This window comes from Populus alba, chromosome 2, assembly GCF_005239225.2.
Source record: "Populus alba chromosome 2, ASM523922v2, whole genome shotgun sequence".
Lineage (NCBI taxonomy): Eukaryota > Viridiplantae > Streptophyta > Magnoliopsida > Malpighiales > Salicaceae > Populus > Populus alba.
Window position 1 is genome coordinate 18,145,619 of NC_133285.1, and position 21,255 is coordinate 18,166,873.

The 21,255-nt window shown below is 34.3% G+C and overlaps 3 protein-coding genes across 3 annotated transcripts; 2 read left to right on the forward strand and 1 right to left on the reverse strand.

The window, feature by feature from the left end:
- Positions 1-262: 262 nt before the first annotated feature.
- On the reverse strand, positions 263-1,441 carry LOC118044169 (uncharacterized). The gene has a single exon (XM_035052360.2). The coding sequence runs from the start codon at positions 1,316-1,318 to the stop codon at positions 905-907; it is 414 nt and encodes a 137-aa protein (XP_034908251.1). The 5' UTR covers positions 1,319-1,441; the 3' UTR covers positions 263-904.
- A 5,512-nt stretch (positions 1,442-6,953) lies between these two features.
- Positions 6,954-7,829, forward strand: LOC118044191 (uncharacterized). Its single transcript, XM_035052397.2, has one exon. It carries the CDS (start codon positions 7,281-7,283, stop codon positions 7,692-7,694), a length of 414 nt encoding a protein of 137 aa, XP_034908288.1. The 5' UTR covers positions 6,954-7,280; the 3' UTR covers positions 7,695-7,829.
- A 4,360-nt stretch (positions 7,830-12,189) lies between these two features.
- Positions 12,190-17,035, forward strand: LOC118044170 (uncharacterized). The gene is made up of 3 exons (XM_073407484.1): positions 12,190-13,917; positions 14,646-14,701; positions 16,021-17,035. The coding sequence occupies exon 1, from the start codon at positions 12,376-12,378 to the stop codon at positions 12,787-12,789; it is 414 nt and encodes a 137-aa protein (XP_073263585.1). The 5' UTR covers positions 12,190-12,375; the 3' UTR covers positions 12,790-13,917; positions 14,646-14,701; positions 16,021-17,035.
- The last annotated feature ends 4,220 nt before the right edge of the window (positions 17,036-21,255 follow it).

Sequence of the window (21,255 nt, forward strand, 5' to 3'; positions counted from 1 at the left end):
TTATTTTTATAATATCCTTGAAAAAAACTCTCAATTTCAAAATTGTCCAACTAAGATATGTAAAGATAAAAATAATTATTCTCATAATTTTAAAATCTAACTTGAGTTTGAATGACTCTGAAAAGAAGAAATAGGAATACTTGGCTAATGCATTTTTACAAACAATTTGGATTCTACTTAAAGATGGCTCCAACCACGTTAGATCTTCAAATAATTAGGATAAGAAATGACGAATCAGTCAAGTAATATGCAATGTGGATACGAGAAATGGCAATACAAGTTTATGTTCCATTACTATAGAATGAGCTCAATTTCATCTTCATCAATTCTTTAAAGACTCCTTACTATTATTACTGTTTTTGTGATCCAATGCGGGAAGTTTGTTTCATACGCATGCTAAACAAATCATGATGGAATCAGGTGTTTAGAGCGCAAAATCAAGTTGAATCGCACCGCAGATTCGACTCGAAGTTTGTATTTAACTAGACTTCATATTAGGACAGTCATTTCTTTAATTTTCATCTGTTCCCCTGGACATGACACGCAAGTTCTTTTCCCATTCTGATGCAACTCTGTTCTACCAATTCCATTCCCTTGAAGCTAAATTTTGAACGATGACTGAGATGCATCCAGCTCAATCCTTGTGCCCATGTATCTATTAGTTGATGAAGCCCTCTTGAAAGAGGAAAGATGTTCGTCACCCTTTTGTTATACTAACTCTTGTTATACCAAATTGCATCAGGAGAGAACCAAGTTTTAAGACACCAAATTGCACCAATAACAGAGCATTTCATTTATTTTCTTTGCTGCATCCAGCTAAACTTGGAATGCATTATCAGAAGAAAGAAATAACAAAGACAATTAATGAGTAAAGTATAGTCTAGGGTAATGGATGTGGAATTAATCAGGCAACCAGTTTAGCAGATTCCCACTCCACAGCCTTCTTCAGGAAACTGTCTTCTTCCAGGACCATCTGAACAGGCAAGAAACCCATACCACTGGCCATGGCTAGCATCATTTGCTTGGTCTCTGACTTGAACTCCTCCAAGTCCACTGTCCCATTCAAGTCATGATCAAATTGGACAAAAAGAGAACCATAGACGAGAGCAAGCTCATCCGGGTCTGTTTCCACATCGACGCCGAAGTGGGTTTCCAATAACCTCAAACACTGCAGCTCCTTCAACATTTCCCCGTAGGAAAGCCGGCCATCATGGTCTGAATCAAGGTGGGCGAAGCGGTCACATATTTGCGCGTTGAATGCTTCCTCGTCCTCCAGAAAGTTGACAATGGTGGCACCATCCAAAATCTCCACGCTCATTTTTGGTCTCTCGCAATTTACTCACAAACTAGAACAAGAGAAGGTTTGAAACCGTAAATTAAAGGGAAGCTTTAGAGAGAACTAATTTGATATTTTGATTATGGTTCTAACTGAAGGTGGTCTTGTGCTCATTTATACGTAAATGAGGGGCACACAGACAGTCGACGAGGAGTCAGAAATATAGGTAGCACCCAGTTTCCATTTGGTTTCTGCTTTCCTGAGATGCTTCTAATTACCCTTTGCCGCATCGTTATTTCACTCTTTGCTCAATCTGCTGCTTCGAGGATCCGTCGGTCAGCCACTAAAAAATTATTATTAGAACTATCTTAAACAGGCGAGCCATCAGTCATAATCTAATGGCAACGGCAACTTCAGAACGGGCTTTTCCCCTAATAAAATTCGGTGGGCTAGCCGTATTTATAAAGTCGAAAATCAAACGAAAGTTGACTTCTCGAAGGTTCAAAAGATGTCTATTCTCCCTGTAAAGACGGACCGACCACGTTCTTTTTTTTTTCTTTTTTTTTTCTTTCCGCAATAGACAACAAAAATGCAAATACGGGCATATAGTATTCTACATGTGTTGTTTATCAAACATTAAATAATTATAGATGTCTTAAGATTTAAACAAACTTAATTATGTTTCTAACTGAAAATCAATAAAATTTATTCAAAAGTTTCAAGGTAGAAATATTTGAAATCCTAGGATTTAAGATCAAATTGGAGAATACAATATTTGACAAATTTAAATTAAAGCACGCACTTAAAAACAAATAAAATTTTTATAAAAAGATCAAGACCAAGAAGCCCTTTAACTCTTGGTTTAATTTTTTTTTGTTTTTAATAATATTTTGGTTGTTACTCTATATATTTTAATTTTTATATGTATATTTGGTTGAACCCTCAACTGATATTATAATAAAAAACTATTGTGAAAAAAAAAATAAAAAATACTCTGTGATGTCAAGTTTATTTATTTTTTACTTACAATGATGTTTTTGTTGTTTTACTGTACAATTGAAATGAAAAAAAAAACTCATCACTTTGCATTAAATTCTATAATAACTAATGGGCCTTGTTAAAATACTTCAATACCCTTGAAAGCTACTATTAAGTATTTTGAGTGGAGTAAAAATATCATTACATTGTTCTAGTACTAAACAATATCAATGAGTCTACCGCTATAATACTTTTTCAATGTAAAAAGGTCATTAACTTGACTTTTGAATTTCTCTTGCTTCTATAGAAACATTGATATTGTTCGCACTTCTTACTTAGATTATACAACTTAGGGAATGATGTTTTTTATGAGATTTGATAGAGTTAGGGTAATATGTTTAGTGTTCAAGAGATGCTAGTAAATATTTTTGAGTGGTAAAGGTATGTCAATATTTGACAATAACACTTGAGTATTCGATGATATAGTGAGATTCGATCAGACAAGACACCTAATCTGAGAGCCATTACCCAATGCATATTCTATCATGACTTTAGAGTTCATAATTGGGGTTTCTTTGAAGATCCATCTTGCCTAGATAAGTTGGCAAAGGTTGTCCTTAAGACCATGATAGTTTTCAATGTTATGACCATTAGTGCCATCATAATACTCACATGTCTGGTCAGGCTCATATCATTTTAGATATGGAGGTTGAAATGGTTTACAAGGAATCCAATACTGACCAATCTTTCAAACATATTTTTAAAAGATAAAAGAACAGGTGGTAGAGTTTTTTTTAACTGCTATGACTTTCCATATATTTTCTTATTAGATTGAATCTAATTAGTTAATTCAGGAGAATGATTGGGATGTCGAGGTATGGAATGATCTTAATTCATACTTCTCATGTAAGAGTTATCTTCTTATTTGTCAAACGACATGGCATTAAACCTCTCTTCTAGATTCCACATCCTTCTCAATTTCAATCCTTCCTCCACCCTTTCTGTTTTAGTTATTATTTTCATAAAATAAGCTGATGAATTACAAGTCATGTAATAATAGTAAGGAGTCTTTAAAGAATTGATGAAGATGAAATTGAGCTCATTCTATAGTAATGGAACATAAACTTGTATTGCCATTTCTTGTATCCACATTGCATATTCCTTGACTGATTCGTCATTTCTTATCCTAATTATTTGAAAATCTAACCTGGTCGGAGCCATCTTTAAGTAGAATCCAAATTGTTGTAAAAATGCATTAGCCAAGTATTCGTATTTCTTCTTTTCAGAGTCATTCAAACCCAAGTTGGGTTTTAAAATTATGAGAATAATCATTTTTATCTTTACATGTCTTAGTTGGACAATTTTGAAATTGAGAGTTTTTTTCAAGGATATTATAAAAATAATAAATAATAAATAATAAATAATAAATATTGTCTCTAAAGACATGTCCTCTCAGTACAAATATTTTAAAATTATAGAAATTCACTCCAAAATTGTTCAAGAAACATATTTATTTTTATGCATTTCTCTCTTTAACCAAACACATTTATGTCTTCATTGTCTCCGTCTCTTTTGTCTCGGGACAATAACCAGACGCTACCTAGTATACACTATTTAAACTATTTTTAGTGATTTGGATATTAGTTATCTTTTTTGAATAAAATTTCAATGGTTAAGTTTCTCTATAAAACTTTACTGTTATTATTGTTCATAGGGTTTTTGAGAAATAATAAACCCTAATACTCATGGTAAACTGAATCATTTGTATAAAGAATGCATCATTGTTAACTTGAATATTTCAAATGATTAAACACCTAAAAAAAATTAGACCGCTATGAATTGATATCACGAGCCACCTTTAAACGAATAAAACAGTCTAATTTTTAGCCACACTAACATTTCTTTCCCAAAAAGTTGCAAAAGACCTGTTTGATTTGCTTCCAATCAGGTTTTGCAAAATTAAAAAAAAAAAAAATTAAGTCATCAATAAATATAGATAATAACTTCACCCAACATTTGGAATCCAGTGTCATTTAAGTTGATTGGATTATATTTTTGTCCAATAAACTTCTATTTTAGCCAAGTTATCCTTTTACCAATCATAAAAAGATCTTGACTAATCTAAACCAATAAAATGACATTTATTACGAAGTTGATCCTACTATTCTATTAGGTTATTATCAAAAGGAGGAAAGTAAAGGTCTAAAGGCATAAGGTCCAAACTTCTATATTTAAAATTAGTTGAAAATCATACCTTTTTTTTTTTTTTTTTTTTTTTTTTTTTTTTTTTTTTTTGTTTCTCTGTAAGTGGCATGTTGATGACAACTATATCACATTTAGAAAGCATTGAATCTAGATCCTTGGAGTGCAATTGAAAGGCTTCAAACATTGGAGTAAAAGCTTTCTAAAGCGTCCAGCACCAATAGTTCCCACTATCTTTTCTTTAAGATCATAAGCCCTGTATGCAATAGCCGCCACATTCCACTCTCATGAGCTCATCTTTTGTAATTGAGACAACATTGCTTCCTATGACCTCTACAGCAGTCAACCCAAGAGCAGCCGCTGCCTTCAAATCTATATGATCAGAACCAATTCCAGCAATGAGAATAGGTTTTTTTCCCTCTTGATCCTTTATGCCGTAACATACGCGGGGTGGAAAGGTGTAGTGATGAGGACATGGAGATCAAACAGATGCTTGTGAAATTGTATGATAATTACATAGTTGAAGAGCAAAAAATCAACAAACGAGCCATCCTAATATTCTTGGAAATAAAAGGCACAAATCTAAGCATCTTGAAATCATTTAGTGTCATCACTACGATTAGGACATGGAGATCAACAGTTGATCTTATTGTTCCCTTAGGTCATTAGGGAAAGTGAAGGTCTAAAGGCAAAAGATCCAAAATTCTATATTTAAAATTAGTTGAAATCATAACTTATTTTCTCTTTAAGTGGCATGTTGATGACAACTATGTCATATTTAGAAAGCATTGAATCTAGATCCTCCTCAAACTTTGCCCCTGTCTGATTCTCCAACTATGGCTCTATCTTAAGTCTATCATGATACATTAGAGTGCAATTGAAAGGCTTCTGATGCGTCCAGCACCAACAGTTCCCACTTTCTTTCCTTCAAGATTGTAAGCCCTGTATGCACTAATTGCCACATTCCACTCATTGATAACTTGATGATATCCAGGTAAGAAATTTGATACAAGAACAAGGATTCTCATAAGCTCATCTTCTGTAACTGAGACAACATTGAAAAGAGGGAAGCACTTAATATCCTATATATACAGGAACACAAATTCAACGAAGAACCTAGATGCTTAAAAACAACACACTTGCAGGCTTGTAGCTCTTAATATTTTCAACCTCGTGTGAAGATGTTGACATTGATTGTCAATGGTGATCATATGCTATATTTTCAACCTCTTGTTCATGGTAATTCTATTGAGGATTAAATACTTGCCCATCTTACATCTTTTTACGTGGAGGCCTACTTTAGTTTATGTTATGCCAGGTGCGTGTAATGAGACACACAACAAATGTTGTGCAAAGAAAATATACACTCACCACATTCCGACCATTCTTTGTCATCAGTTACAATGCACTGGTGACCTTGTTATTCCAGCAAGTCACCAATGCCCAAAGCTCCTTCCAAGCAACCCATAAAATTAGGGTTTGATCAAATATAAAAAATTAAAATAATAAAGTAACAACGAAAATATTATTAAAAGCAAAAAGATTAAACATGGAGTTAAGGGGCTTATTGGTCTTGGTGTTTTTATAAAAGTCTTATTTGTTATTAATTGCATCCTTCAATTTCAATTTGTCAAATATTATCTTCTTCAATTTGGTCCTTAATCTTTGGGTTTCAAATTTTTTTACCTTGAACTTTTTATGTGAGTTTTATTGGTTTTCAATTTCATCTTTCAATTCAAATTAATGGTATTATTTTTTTTAATTTTATCCTCGTTGTTTTGATTTTTAATTTTTTTTTAATATTTTTTTGTGAAAGTTATTATTCTTTTTAATTTCACTCTTCAATCAAAATATTCTTTTGATTTTTTAAGTTAATTTTTATCATCATTCTTTTGAATTTTTTAATCCTTTTACCAAATTAAATTTTCTTTTCAATCTCACTCTTATTTTGTATTTTAATTTTGATCCCTTTTCTTTCAATTACTATTTTTTTAATCCTTTTGTATAAGAAAAATGGTTTTCTATAAATAAGTACATAGGATAATTTTAATAAATGATTAAGTAATCCATTAAACATGACATGGTAACAAATAAGTAAAGAATATTGCAAGCATCAAGTTCTAAAAGTCCATCTTTGAAAAAAACAAAAAAAAACGAAAAAATTCAGTTAGAACCATAATTAAATTTGTTTAAATCTATTTGCATTTTTGTTGTGTATTGCGGGGGAAAAAAGAAGAAGAAAAAGAACATGGTCGGTCCGTCTTTACAAGGAGAAGGGAAATTGACCGCTGTCGGTGCTTTTGAACCTTCGAGTAAGTCAACTTTCATTTAATTTTCGACTTTATAAACACGGCTAGCCCACCGAATTTTATTAGGGGAAAAGCCCGTTCCGAAGTTGCCGTTGCCATTAGATTATGACTGATGGCTCGCCTGTTTAAGATAGTTCTAATAATATTTTTTTAGTGGCTGACCGACGGGTCCTCGAAGCAGCAGATTGTGCAAAGAGTGAAACAACGATGCCGCAAAGGGAAATTAGAAGCATCTCAGGAAAGCAGAAACCAAATGGAAACTGGGTGCTACCTATATTTCTGACTGCTCGTCGACTGTCTGTGTGCCCCTCATTTACGTATAAATGAGCACAAGACCACCTTCTTATTCATCAACATCAAATCAGTTATCTCGAAAGCTTCTCTTTGTTTCACAGAGCACAGAACCAACTCCTGATTCATCAAAATATCAAATTAGTTCTCTCTAAAGCTTCCCTTTAATTTACGGTTTCAAACCTTCTCTTGTTCTAGTTTGAATAAATTGCGAGAGACCAAAAATGAGTGTGGAGATTTTGGATGGCGCCACCATTGTCAACTTTCTGGAGGACGAGGAAGCATTCAACGCGCAAATATGTGACCGCTTCGCCCACCTTGATTCAGACCATGACGGCCGGCTTTCCTACGGGGAAATGTTGAAGGAGCTGCAGTGTTTGAGGTTATTGGAAACCCACTTCGGCGTGGATGTGGAAACAGACCCGGACGAGCTTGCTCTCGTCTATGGTTCTCTTTTTGTCCAATTCGATCATGACTTGAATGGGACAGTGGACTTGGAGGAGTTCAAGTCAGAGACCAAGCAAATGATGCTAGCCATGGCCAGTGGTATGGGTTTCTTGCCTGTTCAGATGGTCCTGGAAGAAGACAGTTTCCTGAAGAAGGCTGTGGAGTGGGAATCTGCTAAACTGGTTGCCTGATTAATTCCACATCCATTACCCTATACTATACTTGACTCATTAATTGTCTTTGTTATTTCTTTCTTCTGCGAATGCATTCCAAGTTTAGCTGGATGCAGCAAAGAAAATAAATGAAATGCTCTGTTATTGGTGCAATTTGGTATCCTAAAACTTGGTTCTCTCCTGATGCAATTTGGTCATGACCGGATCCATGGTTAGTATAACAAAAGGCTGACGAATTTCTTTCCTCTTTCAAGAGGGCTTCATCAACTAATAGATACATGGGCACAAGGATTGAGCTGGATGCATCTCAGTCATCGTTCCAAATTTAGCTTCAAGGGAATGGAACTGGTAGAACAGAGTTGCATCAGAATTTGCGTGTCAGGTCCAGGGGAACAGATGAAAATTAAAGAAATAACAGTCCTAATATGAAGTCTAGTTAAATAAAAAACTTCGAGTCGAATCTGCGGTGCGATTTAACTTGATTTGCGCTCTAAATACCTGATTCCATCATGTTTTTGTTTAGCATGCATATGAAACAAACTTCCCGCATTGAAAAGAGGGAAGCACTTAAAATCCTATATGTGCAGGAACGCAACTTGAACAAAGAACCTGGATGCTTAAAAACAACACTCTTGCGGGCTTGTAGCTCCTGATATTTTCAGTCTCGTGTGAAGATGTGGATAATGATTATTGAAAAAATCTTTGTATTTTTTTATGGATAGATCATCTATTATAATTAGATTATTTTTAAAAAATTTGTCTTTTTCATCTAAATAGGTTGCTCATTACAATTAGACTACTCGAAAAAAATCTTTATATTTCTCTATTTAAATAGGTCATCCATTACAATGAGATTATTTTAAAAAAACTTTTAAGTCTGTTTTTTTGGTGGGACACCCATGATAAATTGATCATTTTAGAATCTTTGAATTCTACCAATATATAAGTTGTCTGGTACTACCATATCACTTCTAAAATCTTTCATAAAGATCATCTTTTTCTATAGAAACTATATCTCCTTTTCTATAGGGTATACTTTCTAACCCTTTTCTTTAGATGGTGTGCCTTTTATTTCTATCTATATTTTCTCTAAGTATGCTTTTAAGCTCTCGTTGCTAACATTTTTTAGAAGGATTGACCATTTCTTAATATGGTGAGTCCATGATCTCGTTCTTTTTTGTCTCCTTTACAAAGCTTATTGTCTAAAGTCTCTCATGAGACTTTCATTCTAAACATTGTAAAAAGAAAGGTAATTATCATAACTTATTTCTGGGTTATTCCCTAAATTTACCTTTTTAGTTTCCAAAATAAAGTTAAAAAAGAAAATAAAATAAAGCAAGAAAACCAACAACTTGGAAAAGTACGCTGAAGAGGATTTCAAACATATAGGAAGATCAAGTTACGACTTTGGAAGCCTAATTATACCCTATTTTAACCAAAACTAGAGAGGCAATGCAAATTCAAGATCAAATTAAATGGTTATTGAATTAATCTACTTAAAAAATAAACCCGGGAATTTAATTAAAATTTTAATAGATTAATTTGATTTCATCATAGGTCAAATTGAGAATTTAATTATGTTTAAGAATTAATTTAGGTCCAATTAAAGAATTTAAGTAGGTGCAAGGACTTTATTATATTTTAAATAAGTCAACTTAATTTTATTAGGGGTTTAATTGGTGAAATCTAAGTTTAGAAGCCCAATTTAGGTGTAATTGAGAGAATTAGAATTTTAGAAAATCAAATTTAATTTCTATAAAATATATTGGTTCAAATTAGGGATAAAATCAGAAAAATCAAAGTTTTAGGGTCAATTAAGGGTTAAATTGAAGAGATTTACAACTAAGAATAATTTTACAAAAAAACATTAAACTATGGGGTAATTGAAGAAAATGAGGGGTGAAATTAAAAAAAATTAAAATTTTAATGGTCAATTGATGGTCAAATTGTATAAATCCAAGACCAAGGATCAAATTGAAAAGGGCGATGAAATTCAAGACTGATATTGAAATTCGGCAGGGGCAAATTGCATTAAATCAAAAGTTTAGAGTCAATTAGGGGTCAAATTGAAAGAAATCAAAAGCTAAAAGACCAAATTGAACTTTGAAAAAAAAACCCTAATTTAAGGTCCAAAATGGAGTTGTTTATGAACAGTAAAAAAGAAAGGCAACCATACGATGCATCATCTAGTTACTGTTTATTGTCTTCTTCTTTTGACTCTAAAAAATTGTCTAGGTGGTTATTTTTCAGAGGCATTTAATACTTCATCTCTCAACCTAACTGGACAAACCATACACCACCATGATAAGCTGACATTATACTTCACCCCAAAGTAGATCTCGCCATCTAATTGTACCTACAGCCACCATAATGTCGCCTCAAATTGGTAAACATGACCAACCTTTAGCAACCAACTTTTTCAAATCATGATTGCAGCTTTGAATCAACGCTTAAGATCCTTCTGTGTCAAATCAAGGGCCAAGATTTGGCAGCAGTACAGACAAAATGTTTATCTTCCATCCCCTATAAATAGAGGTGCATTCTATGCTCCAAGCATCAAGAAATTAGAGCCCAAATTTGGTGAAAATCAGTTTTTCTTACCAGATCTTTTCTTCTCCACCAACCATCTTCTTCCTCATCTTTCGCAAAATTTTCACTGTTAGCAATGTTACCAACAACACATCGGCCTTCCGGGCAAATAGGGCAACCATTTGCAAGCGAAACATTGGTTCAGCATGCAAAAATCAACCACTTCACATGGTCATTGGGTCGGGCCAATAGCCATGTGAAGATGGGCTAGACCCATTCTAACCCAACCTATAATGGATTGGTCAGGTCTAGCCCATAAAAAAAAAAAAAAAAAAAAAAAAAAAGAATAAAGGCTAGGTTTGTTGCGTTGCCTAGCGGCCCAACACAACATATATATATATATATATATATATATTAAAAATAATATTAAAAAAACAAAAAAAATCCTTAAAAAATTCAAAAGCCTTATAAAAAAATTTGTGATTTTCTCACATGTTTTTCAATCAATTTTGCATTATATTAGGTTGTATAATTACACTATAGGATACATATCCGTTATTAAAAATACACGGTTTTTTCTTAAACATTTCAAAAAGAAAATTCAAAAAATCAAAAAATAATTCAAAATTTTTTAATTAATTGTTTTTCAAAAAAAAAAAAGTTTTGTTTTCATGCGTATAGCTAGATCCTCAAAGTTTTTTAAGCATGTTTTCATAAAAAACAAAAAAAAAAAAATTTCTCATGTTTTAAAATGCAAAATAGATATCATAACTAGTTTATGATTATCTAGTAGGGTTTGGCTAAAATATCAAAAACCTTTCACAAATTATTTTTTTTCATTTTATATTATAGTTTTTAGATGTAGACTTAAATATTTGAGAGCGTAAAACTACACAGTAGGGACACCCTCATGCATTAAAGATAAAAATTCAATATAAATGTGATACTAAAATTTAGACTTTTAAAATGGTTAGAATTCAACCTCATAAAGTATAGATTTCCTCACGAAGAAAGATCTATCTTTAACCCTTAAACGATTTCAACAAAAAGAAACTTAACTTAGAATAACAATTAAATAATAATATAGCATACTTTAGATAGGATGTACTGGGAAAAATATATTTTTTTTTTTGTGTAATCAATGCCTTACTTAAATTCTTACAGATCATAGGTTTCTTATCAACCATTATATTAAATGGCAACTCCTAAATTTTAATTATAATTTTATAATTAAACTCAAAACTTTTTTTTTCCCTAACAATACCTCTCAAGAGGCACTTAAAAAGGCACTTAAAACGTGTCATTTTTTACATCACTCATGACATAATCCATTAAACATGAAATGGAAATAAATAAGTAAAGAATATTGCAAGCATCAAGTTCTGAAAGTCCATCTTTGAAAAAATGAAAAAATTCAGTTAGAACCATAATTAAGTTTGTTTAAATCTCTACGACAACTATATGCCCATTATTTAATGTTTGACAAACAACACATGTAGAATAGGTGAAATCAAACCTATAGTACAATATTTGCTGTATTGTGGGAAAAATAAATAAAAATAGAACATGGTCTGTCTCGGAAGGAGAAGGGAAATTGACCGCTGTCGGTGCTTTCGACGGGTGTTTTGAAATTACCAGCACCATCTTTGAACTTTGAGAAATCAACTTTCGTTTGATTTTCGACTTTATAAACACGGCTAGCCCACCGAATTTTATTAGGCGAAAAGCCCGTTCCCAAGTTGCCGTTGCCATTAGATTATGACTGATGACTCGACTGTTTAAGATCGTTCTAATAATAATTTTTTAGTGGCTGACCGACGGGTCCTCGAAGCAGCAGATTGTGCAAAGAGTGAAACAACGATGCCGCAAAGGGAAATTAGAAGCATCTCAGGAAAGCAGAAACCAAATGGAAACTGGGTGCTAACTATATTTCTGACTGCTCTTCAACTGTCTGTGTGCCCCTCATTCACGTATAAATGAGCACAAGACCACCTTCTTATTCATCAACATCAAATCAGTTATCTCGAAAGCTTCTCTTCGTTTCACAGAGCACAGAACCAACTCCTGATTCATCAAAATATCAAATTAGTTCTCTCTAAAGCTTCCCTTTAATTTACGGTTTCAAACCTTCTCTTGTTCTAGTTTGTGAGTAAATTGCGAGAGACCAAAAATGAGCGTGGAGATTTTGGATGGTGCCACCATTGTCAACTTTCTGGAGGACGAGGAAGCATTCAACGCGCAAATATGTGACCGCTTCGCCCACCTTGATTCAGACCATGACGGCCGGCTTTCCTACGGGGAAATGTTGAAGGAGCTGCAGTGTTTGAGGTTATTGGAAACCCACTTCGGCGTCGATGTGGAAACAGACCCGGACGAGCTTGCTCTCGTCTATGGTTCTCTTTTTGTCCAATTTGATCATGACTTGAATGGGACAGTGGACTTGGAGGAGTTCAAGTCAGAGACCAAGCAAATGATGCTAGCCATGGCCAGTGGTATGGGTTTCTTGCCTGTTCAGATGGTCCTGGAAGAAGACAGTTTCCTGAAGAAGGCTGTGGAGTGGGAATCTGCTAAACTGGTTGCCTGATTAATTCCACATCCATTACCCTATACTATACTTGACTCATTAATTGTCTTTGTTATTTCTCTCTTCTGCGAATGCATTCCAAGTTTAGCTGGATGCAGCAAAGAAAATAAATGAAATGCTCTGTTATTGGTGCAATTTGGTGTCTTAAAACTTGGTTCTCTCCTGATGCAATTTGGTATAACAAGAGTTAGTATAACAAAAGGGTGACGAACATCTTTCCTCTTTCAAGAGGGCTTCATCAACTAATAGATACATGGGCACAAGGATTGAGCTGGATGCATCTCAGTCATCGTTCAAAATTTAGCTTCAAGGGAATGGAATTGGTAGAACAGAGTTGCATCATAATGGTAAAAGAATTTGCGTGTCAGGTCCAGGGGAATAGATGAAAATTAAAGAAATAACAGTCCTAATATGAAGTCTAGTTAAATAAAAACTTCGAGTCGAATCTGCGGTGCGATTTAACTAGATTTTGCGCTCTAAACACCTGATTCCATCATGATTTGTTTAGCATGCGTATGAAACAAACTTCCCGCATTGAAAAGAGGGAAGCACTTAAAATCCTATATATGCAGGAACGCAACTTGAACAAAGAACCTGGATGCTTAAAGACAGCACACTTGCGGGCTTGTAGCTCCTGATATTTTCAGTCTCGTGTGAAGATGTGAACAATTATTATTGAAAAATATTTGTATTTTTTTTTTGGTAGATAACCCATTATAATAAGATTATTTTTAAAAAATTTTGTCTTTTTCACCTAGATATATAGAATGCCCATTATAATTAGACTACTCGAAAAAAATCTTTGTATTTCTCTATTTAGATAGGTCATTCATTACAATTAGGTCATCCATTACAATTAGACTATAAATACTTTATTTTTTTCTCTTTTAGCTGTGAGCTTGAAACAGAGAGAGGGGGAAGAATTGTGTGATGTTTATACTTAAATTCTCATTGATTGCACTAATTAAAGTGAGTAATTAGAGTGATTAGGTTAATTAAACACCAAAAAAGGGTTGATTTTAATGTGGTGAGTGCATTGGAGGAAGGATTTCAAGCTAGGGTTTGAAGAGGGAGAAGAAGAAAACTTGATTTTCTTGCATTCTTTCCTTAAATCCTAATTAAAGTGAGGTAAATAACATTCTCCAAATGATTAATTCCTCTAATTTTATGTTTGATGAAGGATTATGCAAAATTATGATTATGTGAAGTTGTGGATTTATGTTATAATTTATAGGAATAATGCAAATTATGTTTGAACCATGTTAGAAAGCATGAATTATGATTGGGTAAGTGTTTAATTTTAAATAAAAGAAAAAAAAATTAATTTTCCCCATTTTAATTGAATATTTAGCTAAAAGAGGAATAATTTAGGGGATTTGAGGTTTCATACAATTGTTTGGAAAATATGAGAAAATGAAAGTTTATAAGTGTTATTATATGAATAGAGTAAGAATTTTTCAAAGAGAAAAGAAAAATATTCACTTCCTTCCCTAGGTTGTTTTTAGCTAAATGGAGAAAAAAAATTAAATAATGGAGTTTAAATGATATTATTGAGGATTTTTTGGCTAAATGGAGAAGAAAAACTAGAGAATGGAGTTTAAATAATATTATTGAGGAATCTTACTAAATTGAAGACAATTGATGTTCATGGGTTAAATTGAATAGGGACTTTTGTGAAAAAATAAGTAAATGTTTCAAAAAAAAGGGTTTTATCCTCCTTGAATTAAAAGTCAATTAAACTTAACTAGTTTAATTGACTAAAGGTGCTGGATTTAATCAAAGAATATGTAATGGGTATTAGAATTTTACCAGTTCAAATGAATGAACAATGACAAAGTAAATTTTGTTGGTACAAGGGAGGCCGCAGGACCTAATCAGCAACAAGGGACCTCTTCACGCACACAGGCACCGGGTAGGTGTTCAACACCTTGGAGTAATTAATTAGTTTATATTTTATTTTATTTTTTGTTGTATAAGGAATTTTATAGATTGTAAACTCTAGTGCTGGTTAGTGGAAATAATGTCCTAGTCAATGGGCAAACCTTGAAAAATTATTTTCTGGTTACTAGAAATAATGCCCTGGTGAATAGGCAAGCCTTGAAAATTATTTCCTGGTCACTGAAAATAATGCCCTGGTGAACGGGCAGTTACTGGAAACAATGCCCTGGTGAATGGGCAAGCCTTGAATATTATTTCCTGGTTACTAGAAATAATGCCCTGGTTAATGGACAAGCCTTGAAGATCATTTCCTGATTTTTGGAATTTATGCCTGGTTGAATAGCCATATTAAGAAAATTAATTTACAAGTTAATGGGATAATCAATTGATGTAAAATAGATTAATTGTAAAACTTTGAAGTTAAATATGCTGGTTTGTGGGAGACACTTTTGATATTTTTATTTTAGCAGATTTATCCCTATGTTTATAAGAGAGTTTATGAAATTAGAAATTTCAAAAATAAAATAAGACAATTAATTCTATGATATGAAAGTCACTTTAATGTATATGAATAATTAGTCCTTAATCATTTACTTATTGAAATGTGCAATTGTTTTACTCATGTTTATTGCGATTATGTTTTTAGGTACATCACACCCTCGATCTGGAAAGTAGATGCTTGGATAAATAATTTTGTTATGTAATTAATGTAATTGGAAAAAAAACTAATATTTTATTGTAATATACTTCCATATCTAAAATTGTAATGTTTAACTTATTATCTTGTGTATGATGTAATTTATAATGTTATTATTATTAAGTTGAATTAAGGTTGGTTGTATGTATATTTGAGCACAAATACCTAAAAAACAAAAGAAGGAAACAATGTATGTTAGGCATTTATTTGTTTTATTATAGTATCCTATAGAAAATAGAATTGAGATATTGAAATATGCTTGAGTTTTTGTAGTCCAAATGATGGGAAGAATATTGTGATTGTTGTTACAGGTTGAAAAATAATTGAGTCGATAACTTGGTATCTAAATAATACAAAGAAAACTCTGCCAAAATTTCAAGAATATATATATATATATATATATATATATATATATATATATATATGGTAACTACGAATATATATATCATATATTTTTGAGTCTACAAGTTGAGACTGCTAGAGTTTGTATCAGAGCCCTGGCTTGGGTTCAGGAGTGGAAAAAATAATAATAATAATAATAATAATAATAATAATAATAATAATAAAGGGTTTAATAAAATTTTTGCTTGTACCAGGATGGTTCGCACAAGAAAGGGTACAATGATTGGAGAGGGGTTTGAGGAGAGACAAAGAGAGGATCCATTAGAGGATACTGCCTCTCATATGCCCTTAGAGCCTTAGCAGTCAAGATTGGGAGAGTTGGCTGAACTCATTCGTGACACTAACTTGAGAAAGACTGAGGGGTTACAACTTGAGGGTTCAGACTAGCAGAGACAGGAAGTCGTGCCTCCAGTTATGGCTCTATCCACGACTTCAGCACCTGCATCAGTTCCTACACTACATATCGACCTTTTGTTCATAGCTCAAATAGTGAAAGCAGTGATTGAGGCAATGCTTGGTGCCTCAGCTCCAATAATCCCAATAGCTTCAGCAGTACAAGCAACTCCAGCGACTACGAAAAAAGCTGATAATGTGGTCACATTAGTGCGGATTATAAAAAGCATGAGAAAAATTAGGTGTGAGCCCTTTTTAGGTGAACCGGACACCGAGATAGCAAGTAGATGGCTTCGCACAATTGAGGATACTCTGGATCATATGCAAGTAACAAAGGGCTTGCGAGTGAGTTGTGCCGCTCATTTGCTTTCTAATAGGGCACGGTCCTGGTGAGATACAGTGAGTTCGAGGAGACCCGCAGGATCCTAGACTTGGGCTGAGTTTAAAACGCAGTTTGAACATCAGTTTTACTCCTTTTATCATCAGAAAATTAAGGAACATGAGTTTTCTGGCCCTGCAGCAAGGAGATATGTCAGTACTTGATTATGAGAGGAGGTTTCATGACCTCTCCATGTTTGCCTCGCATTATGTCCCTAGTGAGCAACATAGGGTGGAAAGGTTGAGGGATGGATTGCGGCAAGAGTTGAGACAAGGGTTGATTGCATTTAAGTTTGAGACCACTAGAGATCTTGTTGAAGCAGCAGAAGCTCTAGAAGCTTGTATGAAAAAGGTCCAATAAGGCCAACATGGTCTAGGTAAACAAAATGATACATAGTACACCTATAATAGACCCTCTTTTCTAAAAAAAAAAGGAAAAAGACAGTACAACCAGTTTAAAAAGGTGGGAGGTACATCAGTTACATCAGTTCAAACTACTGAGGTAGGGTCAACAGGAGGACAACCAAACCTTATAGGTAATTTTTCTAGAGGAGTGTCAGAGTGGAGAACGATCACTTATCCTTTATGTGTTCAATGTGGGCAAAGGCATCCAGGGGATTGTTTTGCAACACTAGGGCGGTGTTATATATGCCAAGAGGAGCATATGTGGAGGGACTGCCCACACTTAGGCCGAGGCTGTTATTATTATGGGGGTCAAAGGCACTTCCGAAGAGATTGTCCCCGTAGGATTGAAATCACCCAAAATCAGCAGCAAGCTCAGAGTCAGCAGCAGTCCGCTACCGTGAATATACCAGCTAGACAGGTTTTTTCAGGGGCCAGTGGTAGTAGAAGCCAAACTCATGCCCAGGGTGATAGCGGTGATAGAATACAGGGGGGCCAAACCCAAGGTAGAGTATACTACATGACCTAGGAGGAGACCAGGGTCGCTTCTGATGTAGTGGCAGGTACATTGCAGTTAAATTCTCTATATGTTCATGTATTGTTTGATTCAAGTGCCACATACTCATTTGTTGCAAATAAGCTTGTGGGGGAATTAGGGAGAAATCCTTGTAGAATAGAAAATAGATTTATTATAAGCACTCCATTAAGTGAAACTGTGAATGTTGATCATATGTATAAGGGGGTCCAGATTAATATAGGTAGTTGTGAGTTAAAAGTATATTTATTACCACTAGAATTACATGATTTTGATGTCATCTTGGGAATGGATTGGTTAAGTATGAATAAAGCTCAAATGGACTGTTTCACAAAAACAGTAACTCTTCAAGGGCCTGATGGTAAAAAGATAGTGTTTAGTGGGGGAGAGAAATGCCATCCCAAACTGTATTATCTCAGTTATGGCCGCTACGAAAATGATAAAAAAGGGATGTGAGGCTTACCTTGCCTATGTCTTAGAGACCAAAATGGGAGATATTTAAGTGTCAAATGTTCCAATAGTAAGGGAATTTCCTGATGTATTTCCGGATGAACTGCCGAAAGTCCCCTAGGAGAGAGAAGTGGAGGTCACTATTGATGCACTACCTGGTATGTCTCCAATAACCCAATCACCCTACAGGATGGCGCCAGCCTAGTTGGCCGAACTAAAGATCCAACTACATGAATTACTAAATAAAAGGTTTATTTGTCCGAGTAATTCATCCTATAGAGCTCCTGTGCTATTTATGAAGAAAAAGGATGGGACCCTTCGGCTTTGTATAGGTTACAAGTAGTTGAACAGAGTAACAATAAAGAACAAATATCCACTCCCGCGGATAAATGATTTGTTCGATTAGTTAAAGGGGGCAAGAGTGTTTTCGAAAATAAATCTGAGGTCGGGATACTATCAGTTGAGGATTGAGGAACTAGATGTAGCAAAAACCGCATTCAGAACTCGGTATGGACATTACGAGTTCTTAGTAATGCCGTTTGGGCTAACAAATGCACCGGCTGTGTTCATGGATTTGATGAACAGGGTCTTCCGACCATACTTAGACAAGTTTGTGGTGATATTCATAGACGACATCTTAGTTTATTCAAAGTCATATTTGGAGCATGAATAACATCTGAGGCAAGTATTAATAACCTTAAGGGAGCATCAACTATATGCCAAACTTAACAAGTGTGAAATTTGGCTGAAGGAAGTGATTTTTCTAGGACACATTATATTGGCTAAAGGAATATCAGTGGATTCTAGAAAAGTTAAAGCAGTATTGAAATGGGAAAGACCTACTAATATCCCTGAAATTCATATTTTTCTTAGATTAGTAGGGTACTATCGAAGATTTATAGAAGGATTTTATACCATAGCTATTCCCATAACTCAGTTGACTCGAAAAGAGACAAAGTGGAAATGGACTAAAAAATACGAAGAAAGCTTCCAAGAACTTAAAAAAGGACTCACTACTGCACCAGTGTTAACACTCCCATCAAGAACTGAAGGATTAGTGGTCTATAGTGATGCATCAAGGAAGGGACTTGGGTGTGTATTGATGCAACATAGTAAAGTAATTGTGTATGCCTAAAGACAATTAACACAACAAGAATTCACAGTTTTACCGATGGAACTATTCCGTCGGTATGTGATTGATAGTACATCAGTAAAATATTTACCGACTAACTTCCCGACGGAATAAGTCCGTCGGCTTACCTTTCGTCGGTGATTACCCATTCCATCGCTATATCGGTCGACAAAACAAAAAAACCATTTACCGACGGTTTTATAGACGGAATTTGCGCGCCAAAAAAAAAATTCCCGCTTCAATAATACCGACAGATTGTTATTCCGTCGGTGATATCACAATTCGCCGACGGTTAATTTCTGTCGGTAACTTAGTCGGTGAATTGTTGAAATACCGACAGAATATACTGTTTGTAAATTCGTCAGTAAGTTATAATACCGACGGATTAATGCTGTCGGTAAATCTGTTTGTGAGTCATGAAAACATCGACCAAATTTGTCCGTCTGGAAATTTATCGGTGATGGTCGTGGCTACTGTCTAATGTCGACGGATTTATTCCTTCGGTAAATCCCTTTGTAATTTTTTTTTTAATAATTATTTAGAATACATAATATAAAATGATATAAATTAATGGTAATAAAAACCAAATATGCAAATAAAATTTATATTAAGCATCAAAAACAAAAAATGAAAGATAAATAATATTCATTACAAAATGAAATGTTTCAAAAAAAACATTAAATGAAATTTTAAATGTAAATAATGTTTATCAAAAATTAATATAAAGGAGGATCAGGAGGAGGAGGAGGTTGGCTGTTATGCGGCCAACTTGGATTGGGTGCACATGTTCCACCTTGTGACATGTTTATGACCATTTGACGAAGCTCTTCATAGGCCGCTCTTTGTTGTGCAGATTCTGCTGTGTAGTGTTCTTTGAGTTGTGTGTACGCCTTTGATAGGTGGTCGCACCTTTGCTGCAAGGCCACGAGCTCCTTAGATTGGGAGCTCCCGACGGTTGAAGCAGTACGGGTCGTCCGCAAGTTGTCGGCCCTAGTGTTGGAGAGCCCGTAAACCCGATTCTTATCGGCCCAAGTTGTCATACCAATAGCATTTGAATAAAAACACTGTACTCTGCTCGCTATGATATTGGAGTTCGACAACCTCTTCTAATCTACCATAGTAGTCAACTTCTAACTCACTACTCGTGGATCCTTTAACACAAACACCGCAGTTGTATGTCTTTCTTCCTTGCCCGTATTCTTCAGTATGGAAAACATATCCATTGACAAAATACCCGTTGTAGCACTTAACTTTTCTTTCAGGCCCGAGGCTTAGTGAAGACAATGACTTAGACGCACTTCTTCCCATTTGATAAACCTTGTATACATGTAATGTACATCAATAAACGGTAAATGAACGAGAATCTCATAATGGCATGCATACGTACAGTAATTTTGCAAGTTAGAATGAGTTTGTGATAGTGCTTACATGTGTTCTGAACCATGTGGAAAATTGTTCATCTTGTAATTGAAAGATCTGGTAGTCGGTCAGCAGCGAGTTATTGGAGAGCAAATATTGTTGATGTTGCCTGCAAGTGATAATGAGTGTATGATTTCACAATATATAATTAACAGTATATTACTGACAAAGTTTAATTTGTATTACACATATAGACTTACTGAATAAATGGTCTCAGCTCATCACAGTTAAATAGAACATAGTTGTGTGCTTGTTTGAATTCTATTTCTTACAAATATCTTCCTCTTACGGCATTTTTAGGTGTGCGTCATCCAATATTGGAGAATATTGACAAGTTCCCACTGGAAGGCACTTCACCGCCATCGTCATGCCATGGAACGCGATTGATTCTTGTTCTCAGATGAGGTTCGAAATAGTACGAGATAAATGTTAATATCTCTACAACAATATAGGCCTCACATATCGAAGCCTCAACATGCGCCTTGTTCTTAACCTTTTTCTTGAGATCAAACAAGTACCTGCATTGAATTACAATTCAAGTATTTCCAATTAAGAAGAACATAGAAAAAACTTTTAGATATGAATTCCATTGCAACTGTAATATCTCACCATTCAAATAGGTACATCCATCTATACTGGACCGGTCCTCCAGCTTTTGCCTCGAATGGTAGATGTATAGGGAGATGCTCCATTGAGTCAAAAAATAAAGAAGGGAATATC